The sequence below is a fragment of the Sarcophilus harrisii genome, chromosome 2 (assembly GCF_902635505.1).
Source record: "Sarcophilus harrisii chromosome 2, mSarHar1.11, whole genome shotgun sequence".
Lineage (NCBI taxonomy): Eukaryota > Metazoa > Chordata > Mammalia > Dasyuromorphia > Dasyuridae > Sarcophilus > Sarcophilus harrisii.
The window spans coordinates 482,569,741-482,582,744 of NC_045427.1; the positions used below are offsets into that span (position 1 = coordinate 482,569,741).

Consider the following 13,004-nt stretch of genomic DNA (forward strand, 5'->3'; position numbering starts at 1 on the left):
GAAAGGCTCATGAGGAGAAAATCTGTCTCCCTGTTCAGGGATGGAGCTCAAGTGACGGCGGACAAATTGTGTCACCAAACAGAGAAGGGAAAGAGGAAAGAAGAACCGGGGGTTTGAGCCCGCACTAAGCTTTGCCTTAACTTTTCCCCAAAATGCTGGAGCCAAATGAGATAACAACCGTGCCTTCTGACAGAAAATTTGTCTTGGCTTGGGAAGAACCAAAAAGGCAGAGCAAGGATGGATCTGTGGGAAGTGCCCCCGAGACCAGCCAGGGTGGACATGGATTCTCATGGACTCCAAGGAGAGAACAGGGACAGAGGAAGGGAGATAGGCTGCCGAAGACTTATCCCCTAAAACTTCTGGCCTGAACATACTTTCCATCCTGGAAGTTGCCCCTCTTGGGGCTGTAAACAGTTCCAAGCTCATGAATTGTTCCTGATGTCAAGCAAATGGCTCTCAGCTGCATCACTGTGCGACCTCACAACAGACGAGAGTATGAGGGACCCATTTTCCCTGTCCCCTTTGACACCAGCCACACAAAGGATAAAACTATGGATCCTCCTGTCATATCATCCCCTTCTCTCCCCAGCCGACTATTGTCATTGTCACCACTGTCACTACCATCACCATCATCACCGTCATCTTAGCTATTCTAAATAGTACTTAAAGATTTACAAAGCACTTTACAGACATAAACTCATTTGATTCCCACCACAAGTGTGTGAGGTAGATATAATTATCACCCCCATTTTATAGATAAAGAAACTGAGGCTCAGAAAGATCAAGTGACTTACCCAGAGACACACAGCTAGTAAGTGTCTGAGGCAGGATTTTAACCCAGTGCTTCTTGACTCCAGGTCCAATGTTCTATCCACTACACCACACTGCCTCTGTTAATGGAGAAAGTCGTTTGGAATACCACATTTGGGCTCAGAAAGAAAACTGACCACCTAACATGTGTTAACCTAACATGTTAACCCTCCTGGGTGACATGTCTGACTATGACAAGCTGTGGGATCTTGTGTTAAATCTTTTCCCTTCTCTGGGCTTCAATATCCCCTATCAGAAAAATGAAGGGTCTTGATTTAGTAATATTTAGGATTCTATGTTCAAAGCTTAAAACAGAGCTGAATGAATTAATAAATGAATATTCTAAGGTCTCTTCCAACTCTAACATTCTATGATTCAACTTCCGTCAGCAACCAACACAGTGTTAGGGATATGGGTTGTATTTCAATAAAGACAGGGTGAATTAAGTCAAAACTCCCCTAATAATAGAACAAAGAGAAACAGATTCATATTGGAGCATAAGAGATTTAGTCATGACCTCAGAAATGACTCATGAATGACAAATGGAGAGAGGTAGCATGATACCAAGGGAAGTTCTGAATTCTCTAGGCCTGGGGGATCAAACAACGTGGTCTGTAGCTTGCCTGTGATCCACCACACTTCCATCTGTGGCCAAAACCAGATTAAAGAGTAATTAGGAAACATTTAACAAAAGAAATAAAGATATAGTAAATTACAGGTAATATTACATTTTAAAACTAAGTTAAAATGCTGCTTGCAGGGATCATTATGTACACTTTAGTGGTCCCTGCATCTTTTTGAGTTTCACCTTGCTGCTCTAGAGCAGTCAGTGAATAGAGGACAGGACTTGGAATCAAGAAGACTCATTCTCATGGATTCAAATCCCACCTCAGACACTCACTAGCTGTGTCACCCTGGACAAGTCACTTAGCCATATTTGTTTCAGCTTCCTCATCTATAAAATGAGCAAGAGAAGGAAATGGCAAAGTAGTCTATTATTTTTGCCAAGAAAATTCCAAATGAGGTCATGAAGAATTAGACATGACTGAAATGACTGAACAGGAGAGGGGGTAGGGAATTCTTCCACAAAGGATAGATAAAAGAGGATCTTGTCCTGAAATTGGGAGTGGACAGAGGGTCAGTCAGAGGGCTAGGCTTACAAGAGCTACTTTTCTTGCTAGGGCCCTCTTTTCCTCCCATTCTTTCCTTCTCCCTGAGAAATAGGTAGAAAACAGAAACCATTTCATATTTTAGATGGAGAAGCTGAGATATCGGTTAAATAACTGGTCCAAGGTCACATAGTAAATGAGTAACAGAGTGGAGAACAGAGCCTAGGTCCCCTGCCACCCACACTAGCGTTCCAGCCATTAGAGCCCAACATGCTTATTGGCAGTGGAAGGAGACTGGTGAGTGCCTTGAAAACCACATGACTTGAGTCTATTGTGCTTTCCTTATAAATTACATAACTTAGCTGGCTGACCCAAACCAGAGAGGCTCTTTTTTTTTTTTTTTTTTTTTTGAAGATTCATCTTTACTTTCCCTCATGTTTCTACAAAAGCTGATTAGTAGGAAGCAAGATATGTAAAAGTGTTTTATAAATTTTTAAATTCTCTATATAATGTGGGCACTTGCTATTATTAATAAAGTAACATGGGTTGGAGGCATCAAGGTAGAATAGAGAACACTAGATTGGCAGTCAGAAGGAAGGAAAGAAACAATTATTTAACACCTACTATGTGCAGGCACTGAGCTAAACACCTTATAAATATTATCTCACTTGATCTTCTCATCAATCCTTAGAGATGCTAACATTGTCTCCATTTTACAATTGAGGAAACCAAGGTATTCCAAGACTATGATTTGCCCAGGATCATACAGCTAGTAAACATCTAACACTGAATTTGAACTGAGGTTTTCTAGACTCCAGGCTCAGCACTCTTACTGTACTACCTAGCTATCTCTGCTGAGGTCAGAAGACTTAGATTGTCATCTTGAATTTGCCACCTACAAGTTATGTGCAGTCTTAAGCAAATCACTTTATTCTTTCAGGCCTTGATTTCTCCATCTGCAAAATGAGAATATTGAGACAGAGACAGAGAAAAGAAAAAATGATAAAACCAAAAGAAGAAGGGAAAGAGGAGAGAATAACAGAGAGAGATGGGGAGACAAAGAGAGACAGAAGAGACAAAAAGAGACAATGATAAACTGACAGAGAGAGGGAAAGAAGGATGGAGGGAGAGAGACTGAGAGGAGAGAGAGACCGACGCAGAAACAGAGAAGGAGAGACAAAGGGAGACAGAGAAGGGGAGGGAGAAAGGAGGGAGAGACAGACAGAGACAGAGAAACAGAGAAAGACAGAGATAAAAGAGAGGAGAGTGAGGAGGAGAAAGAACGCATTTGCTAAATAGTTAACCATGTGCCTATGCTGATGATGTCTAAGGTCACTTGCACCTTTACACTCTGCTCTATATTCTAACATATTCTAGGACCCTCCTATCTCTAATATTTCGTGGCAGGGAAATGTAAATAGGAAGTTAATGAAGTCAATGCCCACTGGTGTTAAAGCTGGAATATTTGAGAGCTTTACAATAGCCCAGGAATAAATATGAGAGGGGGGGAGACAGAGAGAAAGAGAGAGAGAGAGAGAGAGAGAGAGAGAGAGAGAGAATAGCTACTAAATTTCCTGCCTACAAAACCCATTTTGGCTAAATCAGGGTTCCTAGAATCCTAGAATCTAAGGATGGCAGCATTAGAAGCTCAGAGGCCATTATATTTAATCGGGAATCCTCACTGCATGACTCCCAATGAATGGTCATCAGCCAGTCTCTATTTGAAGCTTTTTAGAAATGGGGAAGTGGACCATCTTCACTTCTAAACAGCTCTAATTTTCCCCCAACCTTTAAATTAAATTTGTCTCTCAGAATCTTCCAGAATTGCCCCTGTCTCATGACAAGGTTTTCTGTCCTGTGAGGACGAGGAAGAGACTTTGACCCTTCCAGTTATGTGCCTTCTTCAGCAGGGTTCTAACAACCCATTAACGCTCCACTTGGAATCCTTCACCAGCTGTTTGCATATTCCTGCCCTCTCACCAAGTCCCAGTGATATTGAAGCTTCAACTTCCCATTTTTAATCCCTATTTCCCATTCTACCATTCCCAGTCACTTCAACTTTATCCTTTGAAGGTTCCACAACCTACTCCTTCCTGATACTCTTGCTCTATGATTAACAAACTTCCTGGATTACTGCCACTACCTCCCACCTCTTGTTGAATATTACTAGGATAGGGTTAAAAAGATGGGCAAACAACTGATTGAAGATGTCCAGGTTAAGGAATTATTGGATTCTTGCTGAAGAAGGCAGATGATTAGAAGGTTCAAGGTCTCCTCCCCAATCCTCATCTTCAAGGTCAGTATTGGGGAGCTGCTGTTTTCCCTCTCACATGCTGTTGAGCAGATCTGGGGGAAGTCACACAACCATGCCGACTTAGCCCACTACACATTTATGTTACAAAATCACATCTGGGTCCTCACTACAGCATGACAATTCTTCTACTCCTCCCTAATTGATTCTCTATTTTACTAACTACAGCAGCTTTTCTAAATTTTATCCTTTTTTTCCCCTCAGTGATAAGATAGTACCTTCTCCTCCCACTCTTACAGCTGAGGACATATCTATATTCCCTAATACTTCACTGAAAGGGCATTAATCTGTGAGCTCCTTCTTCTCTTTTCTCTTTATATGACATCCCCCTAATAGCTCTCCCATTATCTCTTCCTTTGAGGGGGCCTTTCTCCTTTCTAAAGTCAAACTTTCTATATGTATCATTAATCCTATCCCTTCCCATCTTCTCTAGGAGAACCTCAACCTCTCTTTTTTTCCTCTAATTTTCAAACTCTCCCTTTCTACTACTTACTTTCATTTAACCTATAAAGAGGTCCAAGTATCTGCCATTCTAAAATTAAAATACCCTTCCTAGATAGTTAGGAAACTACTATCCCTGTTAGCCACTGTCCTGTATCTCTCTTCCCCTTCTTATCTAAACTCTATAGGGAAAAAAATCTATATCTAATATCTCCACTACCTCTCTTCTCACTCTCTCCTTAATCCTATGCAATCAGCTTCCAACTTCATCATTCAACTGAAACTGCCTTCTCTAAAGATATCAGTAGTCTTTTAATTGCCAAATTTAATGACTACTCCCTCTCTCCCTCTCCTGACTCCCTTTTTTCTCTTCTTTACCTCTTCCCTGCCTATCTCTTCTTCTCAGTCCTCATCCTTCTCTAGCTAGGCAATATTTGATGCTGTGGACTGCCTTCTTCCACTAGGAATTTTCTTCTCTTCAGGTTTTTGTAACACTTCTCTCCTGGTTTTCTCCCAGTTGACTTATCCAGTCTTCTTTTACTGGATCTTCATCTATATCATACTCACTAATTATGGATATGACCTAGGTTCTGTCTTGGCTATCTTCTCTTTTCTTTCTATGTTCTCACTTGGTGATCTCAATTCCCATAATTGGCTGACAGTTCAGCCAATATCTCAAGCAAATTATTTCCAGCTCTATTTATCCAGTTTTAGTCTTTCTCCAGAGTTCTAAGATAGGTGTCACAAATCACCAAACTCACCCGGCCCAAAATAGAGTTCATTGTCTGCTACCCCGAATTTTCAAACCTATCCCTTATTTCTGTTGAGGGTCCCTCTATCCGCTCAGTCACCCAGGTTTGCAACCTTGGTATCATCTTCAATTCTTCCCTCTCATTCATCCCCCCATTTTTGATGATTTATTAAGTCATGTCATTTATGTCTTCACAGCATCTCTTACACATGCATCTCCACTTATATAAGCAGCAGCCTAACAGCCTCACTTCTATGAAGTGGGCTAATTGCAGTAGCCTCTAATTGGTCTCCCTGCCCCAAGTCTCTCCCCACTTCAACCTGTCAGCTACTTTGATGCCCAAGTGATTTTCCTGAAGCACAAGTCTAACCCCCAGTACCCAGTAAACTCTTGTGGCTCCCAATTACCTCTGGGAATAAATGTAGCCTTCTTCAGCATTTAAAGCCCTTCATGACCCATTCCTATCTTTCTGATCTTCCCAGAGAGGGACATCTCCAGTTGTCCTGATCTATATCTGGTCACAGGAACCAGATGGCTCTAGAAGGGAAACTAAGGCAGGTGACTTTGCCCAGCCTCCCTCACGTAAATCCAATTCACTTGCATATTATGGCATCAGCTCCCTGATGTCATGGTCCTCTTTGAGAAGGAAGGACAAACAACAATCTTCATATGTCACTTCCCCCAGAAGGCCTTTTCTGGCCCCTTTAGCAGTTGGTCACCTCGTATTTACTTTGTATATATTTCTATACATTTTGTCTTCCCCATTTGGATGAAAGCTCCTTAAGGGCAAGAATTAGTCTTGCCTCCCCCCCACCCATATCCACCCTCTCCTGCCCAATATCCTCAGTGCTTTAGGGAGTGCCTGACACACTTCATAAATATTGATTGATTCTTTGCTTTCATTTGGGCTTTCTATGTAAGTCTTTCAAATACCTTAAGACAGTCCCTTCTAAATCTTCCCTTCTCCAATTCTTTTCATTGATCGGCATATAGAATGGACTAAAGGAAGGGAGCCCCTTCGGGTCCAGAGGTGGAAGAGAAAAGTACCATAAATAAAAATAAGATGGATCAAATGCAAAAATTGGTTCTGGCAAGAACTTCTTGGCCATTGGGGGAGCAAACAAAGGAATAAGTTACCTGGGAAGGCTTGAAGATGCCCTGAATTGTTTAGAGATGAGAAATCCCCAACCTATTTCTGATAAGGGAGTACTTTGGATTTTCCTAAAGTCTTATGACCATTGGTGGGAGTTTGGACAGATAGTTCAGGTCAGTTAAAATTTTTTCTTTTATGTTTTCCATTCCAAACACATTGATCTAGGTCTGGACATACTGTCATAAGCGTTCTCCTCCTCTCCTAAGCAGCTTAGTTATAGTGGATAGAGTTCTGAGCCTAGAGTCAGGAAGTTGTTGCATCATGTTACTTGAAGAACAAGTGGCAAGAACAAGTACTGAGGCAAACAAGGGGCAGTGACTTGTCCAGGGTCACAGAGCTAGTGTGTATGGCTGGATTTGAACTCAGGTCTTCCTTATTCAAAGCCCATTGTTCTATCTACTGTGCTACCTTACCATTCTAGGAATCAGGAAAACCTGAGTTCAAATTTAACCTCCTACACTTATTAGCTATAGGACCTTGAACAAGTTATTTAAGCTCAGTTTACTTCGGTTTCTTCCATTGTAAAATGGAGCTACTAATAGCATCTACCTCCCAGAGTTGTAAGGATCAAATAATATATCTGTATATAATATATAATAATAAAATAATACTTTCCTCCCTTACTTCTTCCCTCCCTTTCTCTCTTCTTCCCTTTTTCCTTCCCTCTTTCCCTCCCTTCCTCCTTTCATCTTTCCCTCTCTTCCTCTCTCCCTCCCTTTCCCTTTTTTCCTTCCTTCCTTCCTTCCTTCCTTCCTTCCTTCCTTCCTTCCTTCCTTCCTTCCTTCCTTCCTCCCTCCCTTCTTTCCTTCCTTCCTTCTTTCCTTCCTTCCTTCCTTCTTTCTTTGAGTTTCAGAGTCAGCTAATGAGATGCCAAGGGAAGGCAATATGTAGACAGATGTAGATATAGAACTTAGAGGAGAAAGTAGCTTGGATGAGACCAAGTAGCCGGTGAAGTCAGAGTCAAGACTCTGACATGCATCCCAGAGGCTCCTGGTTCAGTCCTCTTTCCCTGGCATCTTTGGACTCCTCTGCACTGTCTGTTGGAGAAGACAAAGAAGCTGAGGATGGTGGCCGAAGCTCAGGCCCCCAGAGAGAGCACAAGCCTGGCTGTGCTCATTTGCCAGGGGGAAGACAGCTGGGCTTCTGCTTTTGAGAGCAGCTGGAGCCTGCACCCCCAGGGAACAGCTGTAGGAGGCCCCATCCCCCCCGAGGGTCTGGGGAGCCGAATTTCAAACAGCACAACTACCAAAGTCACCCAACTCAGAAAGAAAGACCATAAAAAGGACCCTTGATGTTCTTCTTTATGTATTTTGTGTGTTTACAATGTTCCTGACCCCTGGAATAAGTCCCCCCAGGGAGGGTGTGGGTTCTCAGAAGGAAATCCTCTTCAGTCTGGGATGGTTTTGTGGTGGCTCTGCCTAAAGGTCAGAGGATGGACCTCATTAGCTTTCTCTGTGTAGTTCCAGTGGAGACAAACTAGGACCAACCCATGAAAGTTATAGGAAGGCAGATTTAGTGTTGAGGAAGTAAGCATTTACTCACAGTGAAAGCTGTCTAACAGGATGGGTGACATGGCTGATAAAGATCTAGACTGGGCTCCAATGCTTACCTCTCTGAGTCTCAGTTTCCTCATCTGTAAAATAGGGATAATAGTAACATTCCCCTCCCATTCCCCCCAGGACTATTACCTGGTTTGATAGCTCTCTAAATATGGCAACTCTTATTGGAAATATCCAAGTCAAAACTAGATGACTACTTATCAGGACTTCTCTGGGATGGGGGCTGTACTTGATGATCTCTAAAGTCCCTTCTAGCTCCAGGATTCTGTGATTCCTCTGCTCTGGCCCAAAGACATAAAAGAAAAATGTAGGGAAAATACAGGAATAATTAGAGTTCACAGCAAGGACTGCTGACCATTAGCTTCTCCTCTACTCCTCCTTTGGATGGGGGTATTATCCTGTATAGAAGATAAATCTGAGTCAGAAAACCTGGTTTGGAGGCAGTTAGATGGTGACCCTGAAATCAGGAGGACCTGGGTTTAAGTGTGGCCTCAGATGCTTAATACGTCCCAGCTATGTGACCCTGGGCAAGTCATTTGACCCAATTGCTTCAGCAAAAAAGGAAGAAAGAAAAAGAAAGAAACTTGGGTTTTAGTCCTAGTTCTAACAGTAAATAAGCTCTATGACCTTAGGTCGATCACTTAATTTTCTGCGCCTCAGTTTCCTTATCTGTAAAATGGGATCAAGGATCTTTGCCCACTTCTCTCAGAGGGCTTTGGTGAGAATGAAATGGAGAAGATACATGTGGCAGCCCTTTGTACATTGTAACTAAAAACCCCAGAAGGAGCCCAAACCAACAGCCTGTAGCAACGAGCTGCAACCCCCATCTTCCTGTGTGTGTGCCGTTTCCACACAGGGGGTGTCTCCCCTCCCTCTGCTTCCCTTCCCTCTCGCTTTCCCCATGTGCATATGTCTGTGAGATTTTTAAAATGTTAAAATCTTGGCTGTTTTTCTTTTCTTTGTCAAAACTGGGCACCTTGTGCAGAAGCCCGTTTGAGGTAACACCAGGCTTACCGAGCGCATGGACAGTACTTGGTCAGGGGAGAGCAGGACTGGCTCCGAGGCAGCTGCTAATGATCTCTCTCCGAGTGAGGCTCCTGATCCTCTGACCAAGAGCTCTGGGATGGCAGCAGTGAAGGGGAAGTTTTGTTTGGCGGGAGGGAAGATGACCTTCTGGCCGCCCTGTCCCCAGGAGGAGCCCAATTCAAGGACAGAGAAATAGATGATAAAAATGGATCATAAATTTAGTCTGAAGGAACTTTACAAGGCATTGGTCCAAAAGTCTCATTTCACAGATGAGGAAACTGAGGCCCCAAAGGACTGAATGAGTTGCCCGAGATCATGCAGGTAGTAACAGGATAAAGATTCGAACCCAAGCCCTCTGCCTCCCACCTGAACCCTCCTGTCAGCGCCATGGTGTTTCACCATGGACAAGGTTCTAATCCTGGAGATGGAAGAGTTCTTGAGGAGAGTTATTTCTCATCCTCAGGCCCAGGTAGGTGGGTTAGGAGAAGAGCCTTAGAGGCTGGGGTCGGACTTCCCAGCCCTCCAGCCTTTGCTCCCTGACCTTAGACACAGGTGGGTTCACAGCCTCGGCAACCTGGCTCTCCTGGACCAAAGCTGGTCTCCATCTTTCTCATCTCATTCATTCTCCCTTCTCAGCCCCCGGCACGTCACAAGCGCCAGCCCCGTGTTCGCTGCTGACCCTGGTCCCTAACGAGTACTAGACCAGCCAGAGGGCAGCCTCGGGGAGGGCTTGGCGACGGTACGGGTCAGGTCCTGGCTTTGCCAGTCGCACCAAGCTGCCAGCTCCGTCCAGGCTCGGTCGAGGACACGGCCCCGGGCCCGGGGTAGCTCCCCCACCAAGCACAGCAACCCCACATTTCCGCGTGGCAGCCCTCCGTACAACTCCATCCCCAATGGGGCGGGTACTGCCCTCTGTCCCACCCCTTCTTCCTTCCCAGCCATCCCCCCCTTAATAAGTAAGTCCAAGCAAGCCCCTGAATTATTTCAGTGGATGGGACAAAGGCAGCAAAGACTGCAAATAACCAGACAGAACTCACTGCAGCATGGAGTCAACATGCAAAATCCTATTTAAAAGGTTCTTTAAGCATTTACAATGTGCTCCAGTTACTCCGAGGTGGCTGTGCAGGGCTTATTTACCTGTTTGCCGCTGCCTCCCCCTCAGCCAGCCCGCTACAGACCCAAGGTGCTACACTCGGAAAAATAAAGAAACTCAATAATTCAAGCCACCACTCCCCTCCCAGATCCCCTCGAGCGGTGACAGGGGGACGATGAAAGGACCCTCCCAGGGGCGAGAAGTCTGGCAGTCTGGAAAGAAACCTGGGACTGCATCTCAACTCCGCCGCCGCGGTGCCCCGGACCTAGCCCCCCTCGCTCGCGTGCCTGTCAAAAGCCAACCATGCACTCCACGGTCTCTTACTCTCCAGCTGCTGCCTGGCTGGTAGGAGGGGAGGGGAAAATAAGAGAGATCTTTGCCAGAGGACTTCTATTTATCTCCTTAATATCATGCCTCTGGATGGTGATGGATTCTACCTTCTACACGCCCGCCCTCCTTCACCCTGATCCTTTTCTCATTCTTTCCCTTTACCTGGGATTTCTCCTGCTGTCCGTCTTCAAGTTGAGGGGCTCCACCCATGGCTTTCCATCTGTCATTTACCATCTTCTAGGAGGACTCAGTGTTAAAAAATGTTTAAAATGGATCTAGATGCACAGAGATGCAGAAGAGGAAACCACCTGAATCTTGCAAAGGGATTTGAGCTTTCTTCTCCCTGCCCTTCTTCCTGGCTGGCTCTAATGCAACCCTGTGGCATGTCAGCCTCCCTCTGTCACTCCCTCTCCGTCACCCTCTCCCTCGCTTCATCTCTCTCTCTCTCTCTCTCTCTCTCTCTCTCTCTCTCTCTCTCTCTCTCTCTCTCTCTCTCTCTCTCTCTCTCTCTCTCTCTCTCTCTCTCTCTCTCTCTCTCTCTCTCTCTCTCTCTCTCTCTTTTTACCCCTCCTTCTTTTCCTCCCTCCCTCCTTTCCTTCCTCCACCCCCAGATTTTTCTGCTGCCCTAGGTGGTCAAAACCAGAGAAACTCAGGTTAAAAAACAAAACAAAACAAAACAAATAAGCCCCAAACAAAGACAAGGCCAGCAAACAAACCACCCACCAAAAATCCTCAGAAAGAACATTTAAAAGAAAAGGGCAGCTGTAGAGAGCTCGAGCCCCGGCTTTTTGGAGAGAGGAGAAAAAAAAGAAAATCCCAGCCCAAATATTTGCAAAAACTTAAGCCAGAGCTACCAGCTCAAGTCACCTTAAAAGAAATGGGGTCTAAGCTTCAGGAAGGGGAGCTGCGGCGTGAGGCAGCTTCTGATGAGCTGTGGACAATCTCTCTCCAGTGCTCCCTGTCACCTCTTCGCCGCTTGCCACTCTCTCCCCAGCAGAGATGGGCTATTAAGCCCAGAAACCCAGAAATGAGGGGAGCGAAGGGGCAGGAGATTTCTAACACAGCAACACTCCCCAGAGTAGGGAGATCTCTGAGGGCTTGGTCCAGGTCGGGCAGGACTATCTCCAGGTGTGGCTGACCCCAGCCCTTGGGTCAAGCAAGGGGACTTCTCCCTAAGGTTGCCCTAGCTCAGAGCCACATCCTCTTCCCTCCTTCCCACCCCCTGGGGAATGGCCAAGCTAGTCTCAAACTAGAGGCTCCACTCTCTCTTGGGTCCAGGTGATCCAGGGATTGGGGAGGAGGGGGTGGAAGGGGGAAGAAGAGAAGGAAAAGGAGGAGGAAGAGGAGGAGGAGGAGGGAGGAGAACAAACCGAAGCCAGCCTACTTCTCGGATGGCGACAGCTGCCAGCATGTAGGAGCTGATCCTCTTCTGAGCTCTCCCGGGCTAATTACCCACCTCGCTCCCGGCTGCTGTTCACGAGAAATGCACAGCACACTTCCCTGTGCCTGGGAGGAGAGGGATTTGTGGCGGGGGTTTCTGCTCTCCCCCTTAATCGCCCCCTCCCATCACCACTACTTTTAAAAAACATTTTAATCTGCCCAAAGCAGCCTTTAGTGGTAATTTACAAAGTCCTTAATCTGCTCTTCTAATGAGTTGCAACTGTGGGTTCTCTCCGAGCGAGGCAGGCCGCCCATATTAAGCAGGAGCCCCAACTTGTCCCCCTCCCCTCTGCTAGGGGGGCCCCTGGAGAAAGCCAGGACTTTCTTCTGCCCCTTTCCTCCCTGTGTCTCCTTCCTGCCTCCCAGCCCTGCCCCCATTTATCATCCTTCCCTATTAGAGTGCTATAGCCTTCTCTTTGCTCTCTCTCCCTTTTCGTATTCTACTGTAATGTGCTTTGGGAAAATATTTCCCCTGACCCCTGCCCCCTCTGGCCCGCCTGCCTTCATGCCTTAATGCTTACCAGAATCCCCACTGAAATCTACGGCTTCTCTCTCTCTCCCCCTGGGTTCTCTCCCAGCGTGCAGGAGTAGCAACTCGGGGCCAGGGAGTGGGCCATGCAGGGGCCTGCGGGAAGGAAGCTGGTGGGACTGTGTGGGGAGATCCCGGACTGACCCCAAGTGGGGAGATGCTGGGGAAAAACCAGGGAGCCTTTCTGCTCAGCCAAGCTCCCCAGGCAGGGAGCTGTCAATCACCTCTAGATGCTAAGTTCAGAACTCCGCCAGCTGTTTCCCCTCGAGCCATGGCATCCTCTCCTCCTTATGGGCCCCGCTTTGTGGCTGCAGGGGCCTGCCCTAGGTGCCCCGTCCCCACCCCAAGTCCTTTCGAGGGCCGGTGGGCATTATCCCTTTTTAGAGCACCTTCCCAGCTCCCCTTCCCTCCCAGCTGTCTCAGAGAAACGGGGACAAGGAGGGAAAGGCCAA

At 46.1% G+C, this 13,004-nt stretch overlaps 1 protein-coding gene across 1 annotated transcript in view; it reads right to left on the bottom strand.

Annotated features, from left to right (window-relative positions):
- The window catches only part of FIBCD1 (fibrinogen C domain containing 1), a 58,939-nt gene extending 47,949 nt beyond the window's left edge, over window positions 1-10,990 (bottom strand). The window contains 1 exon segment of the mRNA XM_031954849.1: window positions 10,746-10,990. Coding sequence (XP_031810709.1) covers window positions 10,746-10,817 — 72 coding nt within the window. The 5' untranslated portion in view covers window positions 10,818-10,990.
- Between the last annotated feature and the right edge of the window lie 2,014 nt (window positions 10,991-13,004).